Source organism: Ctenopharyngodon idella, chromosome 14 (assembly GCF_019924925.1).
Source record: "Ctenopharyngodon idella isolate HZGC_01 chromosome 14, HZGC01, whole genome shotgun sequence".
In the NCBI taxonomy this organism is placed as follows: domain Eukaryota; kingdom Metazoa; phylum Chordata; class Actinopteri; order Cypriniformes; family Xenocyprididae; genus Ctenopharyngodon; species Ctenopharyngodon idella.
The window spans coordinates 3,331,995-3,359,106 of NC_067233.1; the positions used below are offsets into that span (position 1 = coordinate 3,331,995).

The following is a 27,112-nucleotide window of genomic DNA, read 5'->3' on the forward strand; positions in this document are numbered from 1 at the left end:
CCAGTGGGTTAAAACAACCCAATCGCTGAGTTTGTCCATTTTCAACCCAACCTGGGTTGTTTTTAACCCAGCGTTTTTAGTGTGTATGCATATATTTATAAAATATATAAAAAGTATATACATTTTTATTTTATTTCTTTTAGGAAATGACAATGGTTTCTCTAGATAAGACTCTTATTCCTCATCTGGGATCATGTAGAGCTCTTTGAAGCTACTTTGAACCCCAGTGAAGTCCACTATATGGAGAAAAATCCTGGAATGTTTTCCTCAAAAACCTTCATTTCTTTTCGACTGAAGAAAGAAAGGCTTAAACATCTTGGATGACATGGGGGTGAGTAAATTATCAGGAAATTTTAATTCTGAAGTGAACTAATCCTTTAATACTCGATATTGGTTCATCAAAATGAGAAGTGATTAAAAGTTAAAAAGATAAAAGTTCAACCCAGTCCTAGAATAAAATAAGCTGCAGGACTGAAGCATGTGTCTCTTTCTTAAGGATGAGACACTCCTCAAAGCCTAGAGCAAAGGACATGGAAAACTCATTAATACATTTACACCCTGATAAATACCCGCTAAATAAATGCCATCTGCCGGGAGAGAAAGAGGTCAGGGTGAAGAACAGAGGGAGAGGGAAAAAGATCGTTTTGTACTGTGAGTTTTGACAGAGTAAACAAGGATGATTCTAATGGAAATCCTTGCGGATATGACAATAAGACAGCATGTGCAAGACAGATGGCATCTATCACAGACACTCAGAATACAACAGGACCTGTGTGCTGATGTAAAATGTAAAAAAAGTGAGAACTCAACGTATACATCAAAACTAACAAACAGAGGTGACGCGCGGTGCAGCCCCCTCCTCGCTGAAGCCGCCGCAGACTCCGCCTTCCTCCTCTCCAGCAGCATTCCTGCCTCCGCCACGGCCAACGTCCTAACAACCAGCCCGCTCCTGCTGTGTCCGTACAACCAATGGAAGTTCTTTAACATTAATTTGCTCTCATTTGGAGTTCTCGCTTGGCTAATTATCCCATAGTATGGAGTTTATTAGGTGCTTTGTGTTTGCCTGATAAATGCTCTGGAGTGGGTTTCAGTGGCAGGGCCAGATGGCTATGCCTGGAAGGCAATGAGTGTTCACGGTCCCCTCCAAATCCAGCTATGGCACAAAGATACCCATGCAAACACACACATAACCGAGTTCCTTTCAACACCTGTTGTGAAAGCAGGACTCACTTTCTCTCAAGCCTATCATTGTGAGGATTTTAATGATGCTTGGAATGCTACTAAAGATTTATTTGCATATGAAACATGTGAGGGCATCAATATTGAGAATGTCTGGAAACGTTATATATCAAAACCTGGTTGATCAACGGCAAAAAAAAAAAATGGATCAGTGTTTTTTTCCTTTTACTCATATATATTTAAAATATAAATCTATTATATAAATAATACAAAAGTATATTTATTTTCCTTTACATAATTCGTTTAAAATATACTATTGTGAAATATTACAATAAAATATGGTAACTTTTGGGACTCTTTTGGGATTTGTTTTTTTTCCTTCTCTTGCACAGCTACACTCTAAAAAATGCTGGGTTAAAAACAATCCAAGTTGGGTTAAAAATGGACAAACCCAGCGATTGGTTTGTTTTAACCCAGTAGTTAAATATTATAAACGTGCTGGAAAGTTTTATTTAACCCAACTAAACATAAACAAACATATTAATAAATATTAATTAAAACAACCCAATTGCTCTGTTAAAACAGCCAATTTGCTGGGTTAAAACAACCCAATTCAGGTGGTTAAAACAACCCAATCGCTGGGTTAAAACAGCCAATTCTCTGGGTTAAAACAACCCAATCGCTGGGTTTAAAACATCCAATTCACTGGGTTAAAACAGCCAATTTGCTGGGTTAAAAGAACCCAATTCAGGTGGTTAAAACAACCCAATCGCTGGGTTAAAACAGCCAATTTGCTGGGTTAAAAGAACCCAATTCAGGTGGTTAAAACAACCCAATCGCTGGGTTAAAAGAACCCAATTCAGGTGGTTAAAACAACCCAATCGCTGGGTTAAAACAACCCAATTCGCTGGGTTAAAACAACCCAATTCGCTGGGTTAAAACAACCCAATTCGCTGGGTTAAAACAACCCAATTTGCTGGGTTAAAACAATCCAATTCAGGTGGTTAAAACAACCCAATCGCTGGGTTAAAACAGTCAATTCTTTGGGTTAAAACAACCTAATCGCTGGGTTTAAAACATCCAATTCACTGGGTTAAAACAGCCAATTTGCTGGGTTAAAACAACCCAATTCAGGTGGTTAAAACAACCCAATTAGTGAGTGTCAGTTTGGCGCCAGGTACAATGCATGCTTTTATAACTCACAATTACCATTTGTGGTAACTTAGTTATCAATTTTCAGCAAAATGTAGAATTAGACCTTTTTAGAACCTTATAATTATAACTTTCTGTAACAGAAGTCCACTGAAGGCAAGTTGAACTGAACACATGTGCAGTTAATTGAAAATGTGAACAGATACAAAATAAACAAAAGACTTGACAAAACGAGACTTGGCTTGACTTGAAATAACATGAACTAAACTTGACCAGAAAAAAATAAAAACTCACCAACAGCAGATTACAGGGAACAAAGCTAGACAAGATACATTAGTAACATGAGAGCTGTTTATACACAAAGACTAATGACATAACAAGGAACACCTGTGAACAATCAAGACAATGACCCAATCACAGAACAGAACGGAGAAACCACATGACTAAATCAACCAATGACAACACGACACACTAGGCTTGTTCGACTTCATGCTGCGCCGCAAAGATCGGCTGCCGCCTGACAAAAACAATGCATTCTGGTTAGAAAATTTGTCCGACTTTGATCGTCGCTGCAGCCGCCTTACGATCACCACGAGAGCAAAACGTGACCAGCCGCCTAGGTCAGGCACTGCAGTTGCTCAAAATCAGCTGCGAAAGCCTTGATGACGACTTTATTCTCATTGGTCAGATTCTGTGATGACAAGGACGACGTTTGTTGTGTGTTTTTCTTAGACAACTTTCTGTATTTAATATCTGATATTCAAAACATGCGAATTTCAATCGCATCCACTTCTTCAGCTACAATCAACGCAAAAATCGCGTGGTCTGCCAATGACGTTGATTCAGCACACTGCGGAAAGCACGAAGTGTCCGACCTGACGGCCGTCTCTGTACTCCTCCCCCGCCTGCAACCTGCAGATCTCGCCAGCCGGTGGCAGGCAAGTGTAGTTGATCTCAATCAAGCCTATTCACAAGGTCACATGAGGAGCAAGGGAATCACATGACAACAGGAAGCACATGGCAAACATAAACATAGCAATGAAACATGAATTATTAACATCAAAATAAAACATGAACATGAACCAAAACACCACAACAAGACATGACACTTACTTGGTTTACACAATTAAATTCCTTCAACCAGCAATGACGCTCTCATATTCAAGTTACTCCACCTACATGCCTACAAACATCAATCAAATTATTACTGCCAAAAAATCACTTAGCTGTGAACAGAGGTCGGAAACAACTTGCCAAGACTCATGCCAATATAAAGAGAAATTAAAGGATAGCTCACTCAAAAATTCTGTCATCATTTACTCACCATCGTGTTATATTATGACAAAAAAACAAAACAAAACAAACAAACAAAAAGTTGGGTTTCCATGTTTTATGTGGACATTCTGTAGCCATAATGGTTTTTACATTGTACAAACTGTATATTTTATCCTCTAACCCTAAACCTGCCCATCACAGAAAACTTAATGCATTTTTACATTTTCAAAAAACACCACTTAGTGTGATTTATAAGCTGTTTTCCTCATGGGGACCAAAAAATGTCCCCACAAGTACAAGGATTTCAGATATTGCCCCACAAAGATGGGGACAGTTTTTGCTAGGGTATACCTGAACCACACACACACACACACACACACAGATTCTTCAGAATGTCTTTTTTCCACAGAAGAAAGAAAGTCATGCATTCTGGAATGACAAGCGTGAGTAAATGATGACATAATTTTTGGGTGAACTTTCCCTTTTAACTTTAGTTAGTGTGTAATGTTGCTGTTTGAGCATAAACAACATCTGCAAAGTTACGACACTCAAAGTTCAATGCAAAGGGAGATATTTTCTGTTTAAGGACTACAACAAACGGCTGGTAGGGACTACAACGAGCTTCTTCCCGGGTTAGTGACATCACTAACCCTAAAATTTACATAAACCCCGCCCCCGAGAACACGCAACAAAGGAGGCGAGGCCATGTTGGGCTGCTTTAGAGAAGAGGAAGAGTTGTTGTAGTAGAGTGTTGTTGACATGCCGTCATTTTACGCCGGACTGCTTCACAAACGAGGGTCAATTCAATGCTGGATTTGCACAAAAGATTAACATGACGGCACATGCTAGTCGATGAGTTGAATCAACTCCACAGCAACTACATAAATTTATCCACTAACCATTCAGAAACGTCCTAAAAGTTGTAACATCTTCCTGAGTCTCTCCATCAGTGTCGACTCCGGTTTGAACAATGTAAGGCTGAACACCGTTACTGACAATCCTCATTTTGTCTGCGTGAGATTCTCCAGCTTTGTTGTTGTTGAGCAACCGAAGCACAAGCTGTTAAAGCTCCGCCCTCTTCTGGAAAGGGGGCCGGGAGCAGCAGCTCATTTGCATTTAAAGGGACACACACAAAAACGGTGTGTTTTTGCTCACACCCAAATAGGGGCAAATTTGACAAGCTATAATAAATGATCTGTGGGGTATTTTGAGCTGAAACTTCACAAACACATTCTGGGGACACCAGAGACTTATATTACATCTTGTGAAAAGGGAAATAAAAGGTCCCCTTTAAAAGACTCTATCAGGCAGGGCAGACAAGCTTCAAGCTTATATCACATACAGGTTACAAAAATCTGTTAGAAAGAAACTGGGTGGAATTTTCAAAGCAATATTATTGGTGAGCTGGCTATAAAGCAGGGATCCTGAGGGCAGAATGACAAGTCTGGTTTTGTCAGTTATAAATGCTTGTTCTCTTTAGAGGTTCACGGGTATTGTAAGGTTAATGTTCTTTCATTAAAACACTTCCTCAAATATTTTTCCATAACTGACATTTACAACTGTATTTTTGAAAGCATGCAACTGTCATATGAGATCTGACAGCTTAGTCCTCAGATTGTGAGGTTACACGTCATTTAGGAGACATTATTCACTATGATTTATCATACTGTGATTCATACTGTTAGTCTATACTTCATATTACACACATTTTTCTTCTCTTTTGCACATTTGATAGGCGTTATAACAGGTCTCCTCTCTCTGCCAAGTCCCTGAGAGAAAAAATGGAAGCAGGTCAACAAATCAAACCAAGCAGAGCCCTGCGGAGGTCACGTGATCCTGACAGACCACATTGTGTTTCAGATGTTCAGACTGTCATGTTGTTTTGTGGTTGTATCAGGTAATGCTTTGCATAGAAAAGTCAATCACTTAATGGCAGTCCTAAGATTTCTATTTTAATTAAATGCTGTTCTTTTTTAACTTTTGTTTTAATCAAAGAATACTAAAAAAAGTGTCACAGTTTATTAAAAATATTAAGCAGCACAAATGTTTCCAACATTGATAATAAATCAGCATGATTTCTGAAGGATCATGTGACACTGAAGACTGGAGTAATGATGCTGAAAATTCAGCTTTGATCACAGAAATTTTAAAATATATTTAAATAGAAAAACATTATTTTAAATTGTAATAATATTTCACAATATTACTGGTTTTTATTTCTGTATTTTTGTTCAAATAAATGCAGGTTTGATGAGCAGAAGAGACTTCTTTCAAAAACATTAAAAACAGTAATATGTCCAAACATTTGACTGGTACTGTATATTTTAATATTAATGTAGCTATATAATACATTAATATTAAAATACACATACATTAATAAATGACAGCAATCAGTTATGTATTTTTAAAATTGATTAATAGCCCTAAATTGAATATAAATCTTAAATAAAATTGCTTAATTTAATTTTTTTTTTTTTTTGGTCACATAACATGCACAAATATGTAGTCGTGTCCTGAAGAAAAACGTCTGAACTAAAGTTTAGCTTCAAGAGAAAGTGATAATCAAGGAAGTGTGTGTGCAATTCTGCTTCTCTCTCCACTGAGAAAAATGTCTTTATTTCCCAACAATGAGCCGTGACAAGCTCTTTCCTCGCTCTTTGAGAGCAGCTGGATGGAAGGCAGGCGGCCAGCTGAAGGATTAGAGGATCAATCAGGAAGACGATGAGCGGTAACAGATCATCAGCGAAGGGGGCATGTACCTATAGGTCATGCACAAAGAAAGGGCATTGTGTCCTTGAGGAAGGGTCGTACCTGTTGCCCAACTCTCACACAGCATCAGATCTCCTCATGCTGACAGTCAGCACCCCACGGCTCAGGCGAGATGAAAATGTCAGTAAAAGGTCATAAAGGTTTGAAGAATTCTCATTAGAGGAAATGAGACTCCCTTTTTCCACACAAACATGTTTCAGAAACAAATTTGTTTTTAAGCACAAAAACAGGTTCTCACACTGAACTGTACAATATGTCCAAGACTAAAGACCGAGACGAAATCCTTTAGATGAGGCATTCAGAACCAGTCATCGGTGGAAAAAACAAACGTGTGATGAATGAGAAAAGACAGAGAAGAGGAAGATGACAGGGAGAGGTATGATGGGGAGGGACCCTGGGAGCAATATTAGAACTTCAATTATACTCAAAAGTCATAAAATCATCTAGAATTGCCTGCTGACGCCCATGAGTGGCGAACTGTGGAGATATTGATGGGAATGAGCCAGATCTCCACTGTGCAGTTGCCATTAAGACATATATAATCAAGAACCTGAACTCCTGTAATTGCGGCTGGACGCTTTATGACATGAGTCATGTGACACCCCTGACTTTATTATACCCCTTTTCACAAGATGTAATATAAGTCTCTGGTGTCCCCAGAATGTGTCTGTGAAGTTTCAGCTCAAAATACCCCACAGATCATTTATTATAGCTTGTCAAATTTGCCCCGATTTGGGTGTGAGCAAAAACACGCCATTTTTGTGTGTGTCCCTTTAAATGCAAATGAGCTGCTGCTCCCGGCCCCCTTTCCAGAAGAGGGCAGAGCTTTAACAGCTCACGCTTCAGTTGCTCAACAACAACAAAGCTGGAGAATCTTATGCAGCCAAAATGAGGATTGTCAGTAACGGTGTTCAGCCTTACATTGTTCAAACCGGAGTCGACACTGATGGAGAGACTCAGGAAGAAGTTACAACTTTTAGACGTTTCTGAATGGTTAGTGGATAAATTTATGTAGTTGCTGTGGAGTTGATTCAACTCATCGACTAGCATGTGCCGTCATGTTAATCTTTTGTTCAAAACCCGTATGGATGGGTAAAACTATGGACGGGTAAAACTTTTGCCAGGGTGTCAGAACTGGCGAAAACAAAATGGCGGCGCTGTGGGTGGAAACGTGCAGATTTAAGAGGCTGTAATATGATCCCCTTCATACGTCACAAGGGGGTCGAAATCTGAGTGCCGTCTCTTGAGATGCTTTGCAGACTCCGCTCTGTGTTTTGAAGGAGCTGTGGCTTTGGAGACGCTCTGAAAGGAGGGTGTGATCTTATGCTTTCAAAGCTAGCTTGCTATTGCTAGTCTCTCCGAAATTGCCTAGTGCTGCCAATTTAGCGATTCTGTCGCTAGATTTAGCGACTTCCCTGCCCCTTTTGAGATTTTTTTCAAAAGCCTAGCGACAAATCTAGTAACTTTTTAGACAAACCTTATCTAGATTCCGTGATTCGTCCACTGATCTATATTTATATTAATGTAGATTAGTGGACTCACCAGTATGACGTCATTTAGCGACATTTAGCGACCAGTTTTAGCTACTTTCAACCGAAAGCAATTGGCAACACTGCCTTTAACATTGCGTCTCCGTGGTGTTACAAAAATCATGCGTGTGGCCTATGAATATTCACAACAAAGCATGTGATTTCTCATCTTTCACTCACAACTAGACAGTTAATAGAGCTAGTGAATGACAAGGGAGTTATTTGTCTATTTTTCAGTCAGCAAACAATAACCTGGCATTAGGACATCCTCAGCCTGTTGGGAATATATATGTCTTCACAGGGCAGGAACAGACAGGTGCTGTGGTGACGTATGAGCACCTAATGTTGATAAATGGGTCTGCTTGGCATTGTATGAATGAGTTTCTATATTTGGACATATATTTTAAAGCCTCATAGGTACATGCTGCCTTGAAATACGTCTGTTAGATGACCATACAAACAAATATGTAGGTCAAGCTATAAATGAGTAGGAGAGGGAAGAGAGTAGAAAGTGCTAGCTCACACTATTTTGCTTTGGAAAGTAACTGCTAACGCTAAGCTAATTTTACAGCATAACGTTATTTAAAGTCAATGTGAACCGGAAGCTGCAACTGAATTTATTTTTCCTTATAACAGAGTTGAACTATTATGCTTTACAAGACTAATAGAAATGCAAACACATAAGTAGCAATGATAAAGTCGGCCAGAGAATGTTGTTTATGTTTATGTTCACTGTGACTGATTTCAATATCGTGGTAATTACTAATATAATTAGTAGCTTAAGTCATTGGGAATGCACATAGCAAACAATAAAACATTTCCTGAGAATGACGCATCAATCTGTGAATTGTCAAGCTCTTAGAACAAATTCATTCTGCAAATGTCTCTGGGGGGAAAAAAAGCTAATTTTGTGACTGGTGTGGACAGAAGAAATACTTTGCCCAGACCTGCTGGTGCTTTTTCCCATAGTTCATTACAGGTTGTGAGAAGGACTGGCTGTTTGCAGTGCCATCAAAAGACCCCATAGACCACATGCTCAAATTGTCTATTATATCACTGTGGGATTTCCTCCTTTAACAAAGCAGTCTCCCCATGACCTCTCAGTGCCTTTGAACACCAACTCAAGTGTTTCATCTCTGACAGGGAGCTGTGAATGAATGATGAATTGCTCCAGAACAAAGCGCCGTCGTCCAACACAATCAGACTGTTGAAAAGTACTCTCTGCCGACATGTTTACTTTACAGTCAAGGACGTTGCCTCTTCCCAGACCCAAATCTGCAGATAAATGAAGCTTGCAGCGAGATGCCCGGGCGTTGTGTGCTGGACTGTGAGATTGACGGGCAGCGGGTGGGTGGGTGACTGAAGAGCAGAAACGGGCAGATGGTGGTCTGTTGGGACGTGATTAGGTGTCTTCACAGTAAACTGTCTGCAGGCAGGTGAGTTTAACCCCGCTGGGATGCTCAGTCTCACTTGGCTGTTTCAATTAGAAAAGTTTGAGGCCACTTTATGTCCATGTCCATCAGGGCAACTCAGTACAAAGCACTTATAGCTGGGCAGCAGGGGTCTTCGAGCTTTTTAAGGTCAAGAACCCCTTTGTGGACACAAAGAGCAGTTCAAATATTGAGTATTCATGCCAAGTCTATGATAACAGGCATATAGTAGTAACATTGCACACGCTTGCAGCTAAATCTAGTTGATCTAGTTGTTATGTCACTCAATTGTTGTGCAGATTGGGTGTTAAAGGGTTAGTTCATCCAAAAATGAAAATTCTGTCATTAATTACTCAAACTCATGTTGTTCCAAACCCATAAGACTTTCATTCATCTTCGAAACACAAATGAAGATCTTTTTGATGAAATCTGAGCGCTTTCTGTCCCTCCATAGACAGCTATACAACTGACAATTTGACACTTCAAAAAGCTCACAAACAGATTGTAAAAATAATCCATATGAATTGAGAGGTTTAGTCCAAATTTTCTGAAGAGACTCCATCGCTTTATATGATGAACAGATTGAATTTAGGCTTTTCTTCGCACATAAACATTTATAAACTCACACATCAGTTGTGGTAAAAGGAAGGTCAAGCATGTTTGCTTGACTTACAAGAACCAATGAGGTTCATTCTCGTGTTACACAACATGTTTGAGCTTCCGCAAGAGGTTTGTTCTCGCGCATCAAGCAGGTTTGGTTGAGATTCTGTTTATGTTTGCTGATGAATGTTTATATGTGAATAAAAGTCTAAATTAAATCTGTTTATCATATAAAGCAATCGAGTCTCTTCAGAAAATCTGGACTAAATCATTCAATTCATATGGATTACTTTTACGATCTCTTTATGAACTTTTTGAAGCGTCAAAGTGTCAGTTGTGTAGCTGTCTATGGAGAGACAGAAATCTCTCAGATTTCATCAAAAATATCTTCATTTGTGTTCTGAAGATGAACGAAGGTCTTACAGGTGTAGAACGACAGGAGGGTGAGTAAATGATGACAGAATTTTTATTTTTGGGTGAACTAACCCTTTAAAGGCTAAACAGTTTAAATGACACCAATTGATTTGTTTTGCTCTGTGATAGCCAGGTAAATGTGTAGATGACATTTTAGTTGTTAATGGAAGACTGCTGAAAGATGGCAACTTGACCCATGTTATCTGGTTTTCCGTTCCATGTTGGAAGGATTTATTGGACTGGAAAGCGCACAGCTGTCAATGATCTGAGGGCAGAGTAGCAGTTATTCTCGCACCCACGCCAGGACAGGCTGCCACCCCTCCACCGTCACACTCCTAGAAACACTCAAATACCAAACGTCTCCGGTTTCCACCGAACAACCAGTCATTGACTAGTAAAGGAAAAATGAATCTGATCCAGGGGTTTTCTTTTCTGTTTATTTTTTTTGCATTATCCAGTTTGGCATTTTTCACCATCCTCAAAACATTAATTTAATCTTGCTAATTTAATTTTCTAAAAGGACCCAAGAACCCAACAACCTTAGCAAAACAGACTTCATTTGTTCTGAGGCTTTGCGGCTCACTTTATAGTCTGCTCATTAACCCCAGTAAATAAAATAAGTGCCCTCAGTAGTGGTCGTAAATAAAACCACAAACATCCTGAAAACATGAAAGTCAAAAGTTTTTTTTCAAAACAAAATTCGTCTTAGAAACGGACATTAGCAAACACTAAATTTATTGTTCTATTGATTAAATTGAATTTGAGTCCGAGATTCAACAACATGCTTTACCAAAAAAATAAATAGAAATAAAATAGAAACCAGGAGCTGTATTCATAAAACATCTCAAGGCTAAAAGTAGCTCCTAACTTGCCGATTTAGGAGAAACTTTTTAATCTGTGATGACATAACAATGTTCATTTATGTATAGGCATAATGCACTGAATGATGGGAATAAAGCATTGCAGTCAAGTTGAAAATAATGTCTTATTACATGTGGCAGTTGTTGGTCACTTGAATTCTGCGATCTCTTCTGCCCTATAAGTTGGGCAAGAAGTAACAGCTGTTCTTGCGTCCAGTTTGTTTTTCTTTTATGTTTGCACAACATCTTACTATCGGCCGTGTTTACTCCAGTTAATTAAAGGCTGCTTATATGCATATCAGCTAACTGACCCTTCGCCAGGAGTTTGATTGACAGGCGATCTAACCAATCATAACGCCGAATCCGCCATTTTGTCCGACAAAGCAGTCGGGGAGTGAGCAGATTAATGTAGGTGGACTTGAACTTGAAAAATGGTGTGTATTGATGTCTTTCTGTGATTGAAACAACATTCCTTATGATGTTCATTCATGTTTATTTGATGCTATAGTAGGAAGAGATGATCAGTTCACGAGCCGCTTGAACTAAGGCGCTACAGCGATCTGTCACGATACATTAAAGAGCCACAAAGCGGTATTTATTTTTTAAAATTCTTTAAAAATGACAAAATTTGTTTCATATCAAAAGTAACCTGCTCTGTCTTGTCTGTCGACGTGTTGTCAGTGTCCTCTTTGCTCCGCGATGTATTTTTCACTGCGTTAGAACATGATGTGTGGCGAGAGATCGGCATGGCGTGTCGGACGTAACTAAAGGGGGCGGGTCTTTGCGAACGGTCAATTGTTTACGAGATACAGACATGTAAGAGGCTGACAATTAGCTGAATATATTGTTTAATTAGTGACACAGCCTACATTTTAAAATCTATATTTGAATATGGCAACGTTTTTATTTTAAAATCTTTGTTTGAATATGGCAACATGATACCTTGTTCTACAATATTTTTATGATTAAATCAGTAACAGAGACCCATTCCCTTTCAGCCAATCACTGTGTGCATAGTTAATAAGCTTGTTGACAACATCCATAGCAATGAGGTCAACCACGCCCTTTCTCCTAGCTTAAGATATCTCCCCAGCAGCTTTGTGAATAGGTTTTAAAGGCACACTATGTAAATTTTCGCCACTAGAGGTCGCTTATTCAAAACAAAGGCGTAGCTTGATGACACCCGAGATTGAGCGCAGAATCATGGGAGGTGTTGTCTTCACATCTACAGCCGGTGGAAATAAATCGGGATGGGACTCGGGCAGAAATCATATTCATGGATGAGATTATTAAAGTTACTGTAGTATGAAGCAGAGCAGGAGGGCAACTGGAGCGATTGCTAATGAGAGACGAGCGCGACACATGGCTCGAGAGCAGCGGGACTTTTATTAGGCCACAGCCGCCGCTTCCGGCTTCTTCTTGTCAAGCGAATGTGGGGTAAAACAGCGCTGTTTATCATATTAGATACATTTGTGTTTTGAAAGTTGTTATAATGCTACTCTGTGTTCACTCGGCAGCTTCTATGGGACACTTGATGCTCACTGCAGTAAGCTAAAACGATATCAGTCATGGTAAAACATGGTACTCGCGGGATTTAAACAATAAGACTTACTGTGTTGAGCTACATAAAATTATTAGTTTTCTGTATATGAATATATCCAAACAGTTGCTCACCTGTCTAATAAAACACATAATATATTAAAGAGTCTTTGGTGTTTCCATGATTTCTACAAAATAAAACCGGTAATCGAGGGTAACGCGGGGATGTCATTGATAGGCGACGCATGGACACGGTCCATGTCCTGGTTAAAATTGCTTATTTCTCTGGATTTAAACATCTTTGGAATCATTTGTGATAATGTAAGTACACAAGTCAACAAAATATATAGTGGTTTTTGGTTATTTTAATCCACAAATCTTACATATTGTGCCTTTAAGTGGAAACTCTTACCTTAGAAATGTTACTGCTATTTAGGAGAAATCCTAGTGGTAACTGGTAAGATAAAATATTTTTGTGAGTACGGCCCCAGATTTTTTTTGACTTTTCTGAAGAAATAATATGAGCGCTTGCCCATGGAAAACTCGGCTGGACAAGAATGATACATAAAAAGTTCCTTTCAAAATAAAGCAATAGGTACAAAAACGAATTGCCTCTCAAATATGTTTGTTTGACATATTGCACAACATTCTGGTGTGTGGCTGCCCTGCCAGTTGGGCACCATATGTTTGCCATCTCAGCCTGATTATAACCAGCTGTGTGGTGGGAACTTTCTTTCACACAGAGTCATGCTCTCTGTCAATGCCATATTTCACTATCACATCCAATATTGTCAAGATACCCTCTCCTTATGAAATATTGCCGAAAGTCATCACGGAAAACTGATAGAGGTTTTATGGATATTTAAAATTTATCTCAACAATCCAACTTGTGAATGATGGAATATCAAAAATGAACTAGTAGTCCAATATGATGAAGTGGCTATACTGGTTCAAATGAAATATACTGATATCTGATTCATGAGTGAGTTGAATCTATTCAATGAATCGGTTCATCTGGTTCACTGGAAATACTAAATCATATGGAACACTTTTTGGGGCTTTTTCATTCTTATTTTAAGCTTAAAAGCTCCATTCACCGTGATGACAGGATTGTCATTTTTGGCTGAGCTACTCCTAGAAGCATTTCCATTCATTTCCTGCATCTGTGTTTGATCTCTGTGGCAATTTCCTCTCGTCTTCTTCCTCAGAAGCATTTTGCACATGATCACAATCTGTGGCTAATTCTGAGGAATTGCAAGTATTATAGTGCCTCAATAACTTGACATGCCCCGGCAGTTTCACCTCTCCATCTTCTCTGGCAGGAGGAAGAGCCACATGTTAGGGAACCAGGGTTAAGAGGCAAGCTACTGAACATAATGACTGAGCACTTGAAAGGATTTGAATGGCATGAAAGAGGCGCAGATCCGTCCTTTTGTAAACACAGATTCTCACGGGGACTAGACTTATGGAGAGATTAGCCCCTTCAATAAACAAGTGGATGTATCACGCTGCAAACCTGGTGCAGCTGGGTATTACTGCACCATTGTTTCGGGTAATCTGGGATGCTTGCCATGTAATCTGAATGCTACCAAAATCTCTCTTTTCCCGTGGATTACTAAGAGAGATAATAGAGCTAGTAGGTCATCCTGACCTTCACATTAACTGCGAATCCTCCAGTACTGCACTGAATGTCTTGCAGTTTTCACATTTTTCAGAAGCCCATGAAATCAAATTTGGAGTTGATGGCTTTTATTAGCTCTGAGGTCATCGATATGCCTGTGCTGCAAAAATGGACAAAAATTACATTAAGCAGATATACAAATTTAAAATTTAAAGTCTTTCTCTACCAGTCCAAAAATACTGATCACAAAAATGTTTTCCAAATGTTAGTATCATAACTGGACTGTTTTGTTTCATTGGTCTCTGTTCTCAGTATTTCACGCAGTTTAAAGGGTTAGTTCACCCAAAAATGAAAATTCTGTCATTAATTACTCACACTCATGTCGTTCCACACCTGTAAGACTTTCGTTTATCTTCAGAACACAAATTAAGATTTTTTTTAATGAAATCTGAGAGCTGTCTGTCCCTCCATAGACAGCTACACAACTGACACTTTGATGCTTCAAAAAGTTCATAAAGAGATCTGTGATAAGCAGGGAGGGAACAGCATGAAGCCGGTGGCATGATTGCTAAAGAGCGTCACCTGCGCTTGGCACCGGTCTCGTATCTCTCACGGAGGCAACTCTGGAAGCATAAAAGAAGGAGCGACGACAGTGAAGGACGAGAGAGGACCAGGCCTGGACTTGATGTTATGTGAAAGGTCACTACAGTCTTTAGGAGTATTTATGGAGAAAACTGCAGGTCACTCACATTGCATTCAAGCTATAGGTTTCATCAGGTCATGTCTCAAACTCATGACCTTGCCCTAGCTAGTCATACTTTACCTTTTGAGCTACAGGAACTCAACAGCAAATTAAGTCTTGCATAATCATGCATCATCCTAAAGGTCAATTTTTAATAGTTAAAGACTTTATTACATGTCACTTTAATGAGCCACAAATGACACCTTGAAAAGTAAATATGCCACATGACATGAATAACTACAATTATTGTAATTGTAGAAAAATGCCTTCTCATGTTCATTATGTACTACTCATTACATGTTTTCCTGAAACTACTGTTGTTCAGCCACTACTGAACAGCACATGGTATGGACACTGTTTTTGTGTGCGTCCCTTTAAATGCAAACGAGCTGCTGCTCCCGGCCCACTTTTAACAGCTTACGCTTCGGTTGCTCAACAACAAAGCTGGAGAATCTCACGCAGCCAAAATGAGGATTGTCAGTAACAGTGTTCAGCCTTACATTGTTCAAACCGGAGTCGACACTGATGGAGAGACTCAGGAAGAAGTTTCAACTTTTAGGACGTTTCTGAATGGTTAGTGGATAAATTTATGTAGTTGCTGTGGAGTTGATTCAACTCATCCACTAGCATGTGCCGTCATGTTAATCTTTTGTGCAAATCCAGTGTTGAATTGACCCTCATTTGTGAAGCAGTCCGGCGTAAAATAACGGCATGTCAACAACACTCTACTACAACAACTCTTTCTCTTCTCTAAAGCAGCCCAACATGGCCTCACCCCCTTTGTTGTGTGTTCTCGAGGGCGGGGTTTATGTAAATTTTAGGGATAGTGATGTCACTAACCCAGGAAGAAGCTTGTTGTAGTCCCTACCAGCCGTTTGTTGTAGTCCTTAAACAGAATTCTTTAAAAGAAAATATCTCCCTTTGCATTGAACTTCGATCGTCGTAACTTTTCAGATGTTGTTTATGCTCAAACAGCAACATTACACACTAACTAAAGTTAAAAAAGGGAAATCATAATCAACCACCCCTTTAATGAATGAATCATGTTTTTGAACAAATCGGTTGAATGAGTGATTCAAAGACTCAATCATAAAGACGGTGGCTACGTCCGAAATAGTTGAATAAGCAATTACTACCTCACGTTCTTTTGCATACCGATTTATGAATATGTGAATTTGAACATACTGGTCTTTTTACATACTGTTTTTTGCATTCCTGAGTGTTTTGAACAAATTGTTTGATTAAATGGCTCAACAACTCACTCATAAAGGCAGTTTCCACCTACTGGTGTAACGATGAAACGTGCAGAAAGTCACTGAAAAATCCCCACCAACGATACTGTACACAGACTGACAGTCTGTCTGGAACGAACAAACACAGAGAAGCGGTGTGGATGATAAACAGTGAAATGTCCCAGTGCTTTTGAACTGTATAGCTGAATTCGGAATAGCATATTATAGTATTCTTACTATTTCTGAGTATGGAAGGACGCCCAGACCAGATTCGAGATAGTTTACTAACTGTTGAATAATAATGTAGCATGATATTTGAAACGTAGGCCTATAAAGCAGACAACTGGGGCAAAGAAAAGTGAACAAAGACAATAATTTACTGAATGCACCCTTAAGGAAAAATTCAAAGACTACAGGTCACACAGGTTTTGTTGTCTACACACACTGCAGAAAAAACATATCAAAGTTCAAGACGAAATACCAAGAGTTCACTGACTAATTGGAAATAAAACAGCCTTACGGAACATTCTGCCTATTGTGGGTCAAGAACACGGCTGTAATCAGAGTCTTCCTTTGAGTCCAGATTAGTGAAGGCCAAATCCTTCAAACCGCAATCAAAATGATCAACTGTGTTCAGGCACTAACCGCCTCAATGCCTGTGAGAGACATTCAGACTCAAGGAAAATTGGTGTATACCTCCATCTAGTGGACAAAACTCCTAAATACACCTTCTGTTCCTGTGTGTGCCCTATGGTCTAACTAAAATGCTATACGTTAGCATTCTCAATCATCTTAATGGAAATTGAAATATGCAAAACATATTAGAATTACCTAGATACATATAGGCCTAATGGGAAACATAACTTGTTGGCCAGATCGTTTTTTTTTCTCTTCAAGGATAATCAGTCAGCCAATAAGCTTCATCGTGATATTATTTTCTTACAGCTTCAGAAACAACTAACACTGGGCTGATTTCAGAACAGAACTGAGCAGCCATTAACATAACATATGTAATATATACACCAATCAGGCATAACATTTCCTAATATTGTGTTGTTCCCCCTTTTGCTGCCAAAACAGCCCTGACCCGTCGAGGCATGGACTCCACTAGACCCCTGAAGGTGTGCTGTGGTATCTGACACCAAGATGTTAGCAGCAGATCCTTTAAGTCCTGTAAGTTGTGAGGTGGAGCCTCCATGGATCGGACTTGTTTGTTCAGCACATCCCACAAATGCTTGATTGGATTGAGATCTGAGGAATTTGGAGGCCAAGTCAACACCTCAAACTCGTTGTTGTGCTCCTCAAACCATTCCTGAACCATTTTTGCTTTGTGGTAGGGTGCATTATCCTGCTGAAAGAGGCCACAGCCACCAGGGAATCCGTTTCCATGAAAGCGTGTACATGATCTGCAACAATGCTTAGGTAGGTGGTACGTGTCAAACTAACATCCACATGGATGGCAGGACCCAAGGTTTCCCAGCAGAACATTGCCCAAAGCATCACACTGCCTCCGCCGGCTTGCCTTCCCATAGTGCATCCTGGTGCCATGTGTTCCCCAGGTAAGCGACGCACACGCACCCGGCCATCCACGTGATGTAAAAGAAAACGTGATTGATCAGACCAGGCCACCTTCTTCCATTGCTCCGTGGTCCAGTTCTGATCCTCAAGTGCCCACTGTTGGCGCTTTCGGCGGTGGACAGGGGTCAGCATGGGCACCCTGACTGGTCTGCTGCTATGCATGCCCCATAAGTGTGTATTTGGACGTGTGTATTTCTATCAGAACCATCATTAACTTCTTGAGCAATTTGAGCTACAGTAGCTCGTCTGTTGGATCGGACCACACGGGCCAGACTTTGCTGAGTCTTGGCCACCCATGACCCTGTCGCCCGTTCACCACTGTTCCTTCGTTGGAGCACTTTTGATAGATACTGACCACTGCAGACCGGGAACACCCCACAAGAGCTGCAGTTTTGGAGATGCTCTGACCCAGTCGTCTAGCCATCACAATTTGACCCTTGTCAAACTCGCGCAAATCCTTACGCTTGCCCATTTTTCCTGCTTCTAACACATCAACTTTGAGGACAAAATGTTCACTTGCTGCCTAATATATCCCACCCACTAACAGGTGCCGTGATGAAGAGATGATCAGTGTTATTCACTTCACCTGTCAGTGGTCATAATGTTATGCCTGATCGGTCTAGTTTATGAGGAAAACAACATTGCCTAATCAAATGATCTTAAAAAAAAAAGAATGACAAAAAGTCCAACCCTGTATTTCATTACAAGTTTAATTCAACATTCATTGTAAGTTAATCATCACTCTCTAATTCATATTTAACAAAACATTATTAGAAAATGCACCGTATAAACACCAGTCTTCTGATTAGTGGTGCTAACATGACACTTCTTGCACAAGCTCAGTAACATCGTTCACTGGAGATTCCTAAATCTGCTTGTACCTTTATTCAACAGTATGTGACGAACGGGGCTGAATATTCATTAACACTGCTTAGCTTTTCCTTTGGAAAATCTATAGACCTCGCTCTCTCTGAGTAAGAAATCTGAAAAAATTAAACAAACAAACACAAATAGTACACATGAAACAATACAGTAGTAATGGGTGTAATATATTTGCATTTAATATTTTAGTAAAGGACGGTTATGACGGAATACTACGTCAGTATGAAGTGCTCTGCACCAGAGATGCGGTCACCTGTATCACCTGTCGATGCATGTGGAGTTCAACTGTACAAGTAAAAAGCAGGTACTATCATAGTTACTACAATAGCTTTACTGCCTGACCGCAGCGTGTCACAAGTTCACATTTAACTTTTCCATGCAGTCATGCAAACAATTCACTCCGATGAGTTGCAGCTTGTAAACCAGGGCCACGGCGATGAGCTTTCCACGTCTCTCTCTGATGGACCAAAGCAAAAAACAAAACAAAACAAAAAACACCCAAAGTTCAAAATATCAGCCATTCCCACTGGAAGCTCTGTCCTTGAAATCTGCAGGTGAGTTCTCTGAGGTCCGTTAGGAAGCAGTTGCTTTGTTGCCACCAGAGCACAGGAAGTTGGCTCACCACTTCCTGTGATAGAGAGTCTAGACAGTCCTCCCCTGATTGGCTACACAGGCTCATGTCAGCCCTATCGCCACCTGCTCCTCTATCAAAATGTCTCCCCGCGCTCACACTTCACAACAGACATGCAATACACAGACCAAATTAATTCTTAAGGTTAGGTTGTACATTTATATAGATTTATACATATTTATATAATTCATATATTTTCAGGAATGTTAATCTGTGTGTTTTTCTTTGACGATACAAAATTACTTTTCATCTGACACATATAAGCAACATCATAAAAACAGTCTCTTTCTTTTAAAAAAAAACATCCCTTAATAAAAATAAGTTCTATTTGTGTTTTGTTTATTTTACAATATATTTTCTTTCCCGCTCCATCTTCTGCTCTATTATTACAATGGGCACTTTGTGCAGCCGCACTCCAAGGTGGTCTCCATCTCCTCGGAAAAGGACGATCCGTCGGAGCACTTGAAGCTGACCTTCCGTCTCCGGCTCTTGGTGGGGGCGCAGCACAGGCCCGAGTGGCAGGCGTGAGGACACTCCACCCGCGGGATTTTACTGGTGGAGGTGCAGTTTTTATGACCCATGTGACGCTTGAGCAGCTCGCGAACCATCTCTCCTTGGCACGTCAGCTCTGTGTGGAGGAGGGGACAGAGGACAGGCCATCAGATAAAGCGTTTATGTAATATATTAATAAACATAAGGACTTTCAGGTCAGATATTGACTTGTTCCTGCACTCTTCTGGATTCGGTACTGTATGGTTATGAAACAGCATTTGCAATGCATTTAAATGCATATTTTTTGAGAGTCTGTGGTCTCTTCCGCTCACCAAGGCTCCATTTATTTGATCTCAAATAGAGTAAATATAGTAATATTGTGAAATTCAACTGTTTTCTATTTGAATATATTTTGAAATGTAATTTATCCCTGACAAAGCTGAATTTTCAGCATCATTACTCCAGTCTTCAGTGTCACATGATCCTTCAGAAATCATTCTGATATGATGATTTGCTGCTCAAGAAACATTTATGATTATTATCAATGTTAAAACAACTTGTGCTGCTTAATGTTTTTTGTGGGAATCGTGATACTTTTTTTGCGGATTCTTTGAATAGAAAGTTAAAGTGATTTCTGAGAAATGCTGTTGATATATCAAATCATCAAAACAAAAATGCTCCTACCCAAAAGGACACACCCCTATCTTTATAGCCCCGCCCCTAAATTCACACACGCTATGCAACACAGGCACCTCACGAGTAGACACGCCCCCTAATGCTAATTGGCTACAAGTGTGTTTTGGTGCTCAGTTTGATCCACTTTCAACGGTGTTTCTCAGAAATCACTTACTGCACCTTTAAAAAAGCATTTATTTGAAATGTTTTTTTTTTTTTTGTCTTTGTCACTTTTTGATGCACTTCTTGTTGAATTAAAGTAGTAATTTAGTTTTTGATCATACTGACTCTAAACCTTTGAACAGTAGTGTATATGCAGTATTTATTTACTTATTTTTGGATTTACTTTTTGAAATCACATGGATATTTTATGGAGAAAATGAAAGAGCACTGAAAAAAATGAGTGGTTATTGATGTTGCGCTCTGTTGAAACGAGATATTATTGAATGTGATGTTATTGTATTATTCTTCACCACTCAATAAAGTTTGGATGAAAACAGTCATCTGAAAAGCAGAGTACATTATTAAATTCTTAAGATTATGAGAACAGCGACAGTAATAAAGATTTTCAGTGTTGATCGTCATCTTATTAAATAACAATTGGTAAATGGATCTACAGACCTAAAGAATATATCAAAAGAAAAGAGAGATCACAGGGTAAACACAACCTCGTTGAAAGATTATGAATTTTTCTTTCCATAAATGAATGAATTGTGCACAGTAGGACCAGAAACATTTATTAAGAAAATAAAAAGGGTTGTTTTTTTAATTTTGCTTTTAAGTGGTATAAGCAGGGCTTGACATTAACACCCGCAAACCTTGGCAGTGTGTGAACACAACCACCCTACAATGATAAAAATCCACCCACTCCTTTTTATTAAAATCCCCATTAAACCAGAGCAGTCTCATTAGACAAGCTGTTTTGATTCTCTGAGTAATGTGACGTCACATTCCTCATGCCCCGCCCACAGCCACTGACTGACAGTTCTGCATTACCATAGTTTCCGCCCTCAGCGACCTGTACGCTGTCCGCCATTTTCTCTGTGCTCGAGCAGCTGTAGCGACAACAATGTCTGGTAAGTAATTGAGATGTTTTGTTGTTGGATGTAAAAGTGAACATAACAGTCTTCATTTACTGACATCTGAGCCTCTGAACGAAGTTTTATTTTTGAAGGGAATGCGGCACAGATCTAATATACACGTACGATTTCTGTAACATTGCCTGCTATTTACGTTCACAGACATAACTGACTGTGTTTATGTGATTCTTGTGTGTATTTGACAGTTTAAACAACAAAAATGTGAAAGAGCAGTTACTCACGAGACTTGACGTCTTGACAGCCAGCTGTCTTGTGTGTGCTTCAGATAAGCGCGCTCAGAAAACGATCCATTAGAAGTTTAAACTGATATAGCTTTAAAACGCGTGGAAATAATAAACTTTAATGGTGAACTATGCTATCCATGAGAGTGTTCGTGATATAGATGATAATCAAAACCAAGCAGATGTCTTGGTTGTATTTGGCAGAGAATCCGACTGAGGCAGTAACTGTGATCGTAGAGAGGGGGCGGGGCACAGCAGCTCATTTGCATTTAAAGGCACATGCGCTAAAACAGCCTGTTCTTGCCTGTAGTCAGAAATGGTATTTACAACATGTATTTATAAATGATCTGTGAGGTATTTTAAGCTGAAACTTCACAGACACATTCTGGGGACATCAGAGACTTAAATTACATCTTGTAAAAATAGGTGACCTTTAAAAAGGCATCTGAAATAATAAACTAAGTGCAATGTTGTCAAAAATATCTATATTCGATACTGAAATAGGCCTATCTGAAAGCTTCCAATACTCATTTTCCACAGAATAGATACACGATACCAGCTGCGCTTTCTCTCTCTCTCATCTCTCTGACAGCGAGTCGACACACAAACCTGTCTCCCCTCACTCACTCGTTTCATTTGCTCCGGGTGAATATTGTTGGTGAATTTTGGCATGGGATTGCACAAAATGTACTCATTCCTGCACAATTTTGTGCTCGCACCCAAAGTGCGCAAGCATAGCCACCTCTCAGTACTAAATTTAGTTCTTTTTCACTGATCGTTGCGCTTAAACAGTCAAATACACACAAAATAATGTCAAAATGCCGGTCTTGGTGAGTATTCACGTAACACAGTCAGTTATGTTTGAAGTGAATGTAAACAGTTGAGAAAGAAAACACATGTGTAACAGTATAATGGATCCGTGCGTCAGGTCTTAAAGTGACAGCAGGTATATTATCAGATTACTAAATTATCAGATAATATTAAAAATATCTATATGGCAGTTTTTCCCCATGGTATCGATGTCAAAATTGTGGCCAGTGAAAATGCTGAGTGGCTAGTAACCTAGCTACAGTGGCTGGTGAGCAAAAAAGCCCTGGGTATAAGTAATAAAAACACTTATTTAAAGCGTTTAAATTCTGATCAAGAATAATGCATATGTTTTGCAGTGCTGTGTCTCACCTGTTTCACAGGTTGGCCCGCTGTACCCAGGCTGGCAGTGGCAAACCGGCTCTCCACTCTCTGTCGCTCTGCACTCTCCGTGCACACAGTGCTGCCCCCTGCATGCGGCGGACTCGTCCCGCCTGTCACAGTACTGGCCAGAGTATCCATCTGCACATGAGCAGCTGTACGAGGAGCCTGTAGGCACACACACACCATGCACACACCTGCACAGGAAGAGAGAGGGTATTACTGCCTGATACAAGCACAACCGTGAGTGTTTGTGTACATGCGTGTTTGTGTACCTGCTGCCCTGACAGGGTTTCTGGGAGGTCATCGGTTCACACAGTGGGCCGCTGTGGCCGATGGGACACTCGCAGGTCACGCCTGCCTCTCCTCTCTGTCTGCAGGCCCCCTGAGCACAAATGCCGCAGGAGTGACAGCCCGGCAGGACGCCCTTCAACCCAGCCAGTCCACCGCCGAGGTCTTGGAGTTCCCCGTTGAGCCGTACATCATGAATACAGCCATTAAAGGACTGGAATGGACGGTCTGGACCCGGTCGCAGGCCTACCGTGTCAATCAGAGAAGGAACACCTAAAATATGAACAACAGGGAAATATTAGGACACTAACACACCCATACACACACACACACATTAGAGAGGGACTGCAAATCAGTGCAGGTCCTACACTTCTGGGGGCCCTAAGCAAAACTTTGTAAGAGGACCTCTGTCAATGTATTCATAAAAACCCCAAAATGACCCCCCAACCCTTTAATCTGTTCTTTCAGAGAAGTTTTACTGTCAACAGTCAGTTGAAACAGTCAGTAATACAATAAAATTAAATTACAATCAAACAATTTAGCCTACTAACAATAATAGCCTACTGTACAAAAAATTGAATAAAGTAATGTAAAAGAAAAATAAAACTCATTCATAAAATGAATTAAATACACACTGATTCTTATTAAAGTTACTAAAGTTATTCAGTGAAGAGCAGTGAATGATTCTCTCATTTTCTTTTGTTGTTTGATAGCAGCAGGTTTATTAGGCTGCTGTCACTTTAAGACCAAATGCACAGATCTAATATACTGACATTTGATTACTTTCCCAACTGTTTATGTTCACTTAAGACATAACCAACTGTGTTTAAGTGAAACCTCACCAAAACAGGCATTTTGACATATTTTTGTGTGTATTTGTCCATTTAAGCGCACACCCGAAGCCCAAAGTAGCCTACAGCCTACTTGTCGCTCCATCTTGGATCGCGCACACAGAAAGTCACTTGGGGAACAACTCTTTTTTGATATCGAGCACGTCTGGCAGGAGACTGTATATTACGACAGTCATGTTACATGACTTGACTGATTTGGATGTTACGTAGGAAGGGTGACAGCGCACCGCTTTAAATGGAACGGAACAGAATGCGCTTTATGTTTCATAATCGTTGAGAGCCAAAATCAAAACCGAAACTATCGCATCCCTAGTCATTAAATCATCTTTGAGAGCAAGGCGTCACCTGGTGGTTCGGATGACCTACGCAACTTGCGTTCTTTGTGTATAGGGAGGACCGGCTCTGCCCCAAATGCTTGCTTTACAATCACTGAATATGCATTCAAACACTTGGACAGCATTTTATTTTGTCTCAAAACAAGCACCTTGAAACCTTTGAAATACAGTTTTGATGAACACTGAGGTGTCTTTGACTCTTACCGCCTATATAGAGTTGTGTGTTGTGGTCCACAGCAGGAGGGCGGGGCAATTTGCCCAGGCTTTTTGGTGCCCCTTTATCCACCACCAAACTCAGGGTCTGATTCTGGATCAGCACTTCCACCATGTGGAAAAGACCATCATTCACCGACTCCACACTGCGAGAAAGCAGAAGACAGACAAAAATATAAATCTGTTATAATTATAATATATACATTTATAATTATATTAAAAAATTTATAATTTAATATATTAAACTATGATTAGTTGAAATGACTTACTAAGGTCGCTCAGTTGTAGCACTTCAACGAGTAATCGTTTTGCAACTAATGCGATTTTAGTTTTGTTTTTTAAACCAAGGAGGCAGTGAAGAGTAAACTTAAATATTAAATATGATACATGTGTGAAGAAAAATAAACATGTTTTTGAAAGAAGCTCACCAAGGCTGGAGTTATTTGATTATAAATACAGTAAAAGCAGTGATATGTTAAATGTTACTACAATTTAAAAAATCCTTTTTCTATTTTAATATATTTTAAAATTGCAAATCTGAATTTTCAGCAGACATTACTCTAGTGTCACATGATCCTTTAAGAAACAATTCTTCTTACAGTCTACTGTCACTTTTGATATGCATCCTTGATGAATAAAAATATTAATTTCCCCAAACCCCAAACTTTTCAATGGTAGTAGTAAAATAAAAAGAAAAGAAAGTATCACCTGTGAGCAAAATATTCTTATTTTTTGCATCATTTACCATCAACCTTTTGATAAATTTAGCAAAAACATTATTTAAATGTATGTATTTAGGACACACAAAATGCTAGCTATTAAATTAGCCTTGACGGCAGTTTTAATTGTCCGTATCATGTCACCACTGGGGTAAATTAACTTTAAGGCCAAATGAATATGCAATACAAAATATCTCCCCACTGTCTCAAAATGCTATGGTTTCCACATTACACTCCGTCAGGTGTATTTCCAGTGAATTTGGCACTGACATGGGGAGAGCTTATGTTGTGGGAAAAGGAGAGCTTGTGTTGGCCATGAGTTCACTCTTTCTTTGAGTTAGCACGCTCAAATCACATCCTGCTGAGTTTGGCACTGTGACTGCGTGAACTCCTGAGAGTGATTCTGTTTCACACGGTCATTTTTAAACCATTGAAGAGTGCCGTTTGTTCCCCGGTTCCATGAAACCTCCATGAAACATCTCATAGACCATGACAGCGTGCTCTGACCGGCACAGCTGGATGATTTTTTGCCTGTTTCTTCCACTGCAGTGACTGTAGCGCACTGTTTGGCCCAGATTCTGCTGACTTCTAGGATTGTATTATGTTTAAAGGTGAGATTTAAGGTTATGAACTTATCACTGTCCTCTAAACTAACTCCAGATCATGAGAACACAGTCTGCTCAGGCTGTAGAAACCCTGGTTCTGTATTGTAGTAGTTGTTGCTGGATGGAGCACAAGCAGTTACAGACAGCTAGAGACAGTGGTTTGGCAAAGAAGCCCAGAGACCAACAGAGAGAGGAGAAGGGGGTAAAAGAAATGATATTGTGGTGAGTACAGTATATCTTAATCTCCCCCTCAGCCTAAAACAAGGTTTTCCTCAATTTCTGTCTTTGGGGGAAAAATAAATGAATGATAAATAAATATTTATAAATAAATAAATAAATTTATTTGTATTTAATTATATATGTACTATACGGTAAAACACCTAAAACAACAAAGCATTGCCAGCGAATACATTAAGCAAACAAAGGCTAGCATTAAAATGAACAAATTTTTGCTTTGTGGGCAGGCAGCTAGTATTTGCACTGGCTCGCAATGTAATTTTCCTTTGCTGAAATGCTGAGGCCATAGGTACGGATAGAGATCAGTGTCCCCAGATATAGCGGGATACAGTTCATGGAGGTCTTGGCTGAACAAAGACCCAACACAGACGCACGTGTGGTTTGCATTACAGGCCCATAATTTAATTCCTGTTTCAAAACAGGCTTTTGCAACAAACACTACTGTCTGCCGACTGAGACCCCCCCAAACATCTTAAGCCCGTCCATTTGATACATCAGTACCACCAAAGATGAACGACTTTATTATAATATAAGGACATTTTCATCCACTGTCTCTGGTTTTGACAGCCGTCTTTTATTAAGTCGGTCTGAGGGCCTACATGCTGCCTGGGAAGGAAATCGGAAGAGTATTTTGTGGAAAAGTTGGTGAATGTAAGGGAACAAAGAGGAAGGTTCTATTATGAGAATGAAAACAGACTTAATCACAACATAAATCTCACTATGGGAGACAGAAGCCTTCATTCGGACCTGAC

The 27,112-nt window shown here is 39.7% G+C and overlaps 1 protein-coding gene across 1 annotated transcript in view; it reads right to left on the minus strand.

The window, feature by feature from the left end:
• Positions 1–18,612: 18,612 nt before the first annotated feature.
• slit3 (slit homolog 3 (Drosophila)) overlaps positions 18,613–27,112 on the minus strand; it is a 200,548-nt gene continuing 192,048 nt past the window's right edge. The window contains 4 exon segments of the mRNA XM_051860278.1: positions 18,613–20,061; positions 23,101–23,306; positions 23,385–23,673; positions 24,791–24,945. Of these exon segments, the coding sequence (XP_051716238.1) occupies positions 19,820–20,061; positions 23,101–23,306; positions 23,385–23,673; positions 24,791–24,945 (892 nt within the window). The 3' untranslated portion in view covers positions 18,613–19,819.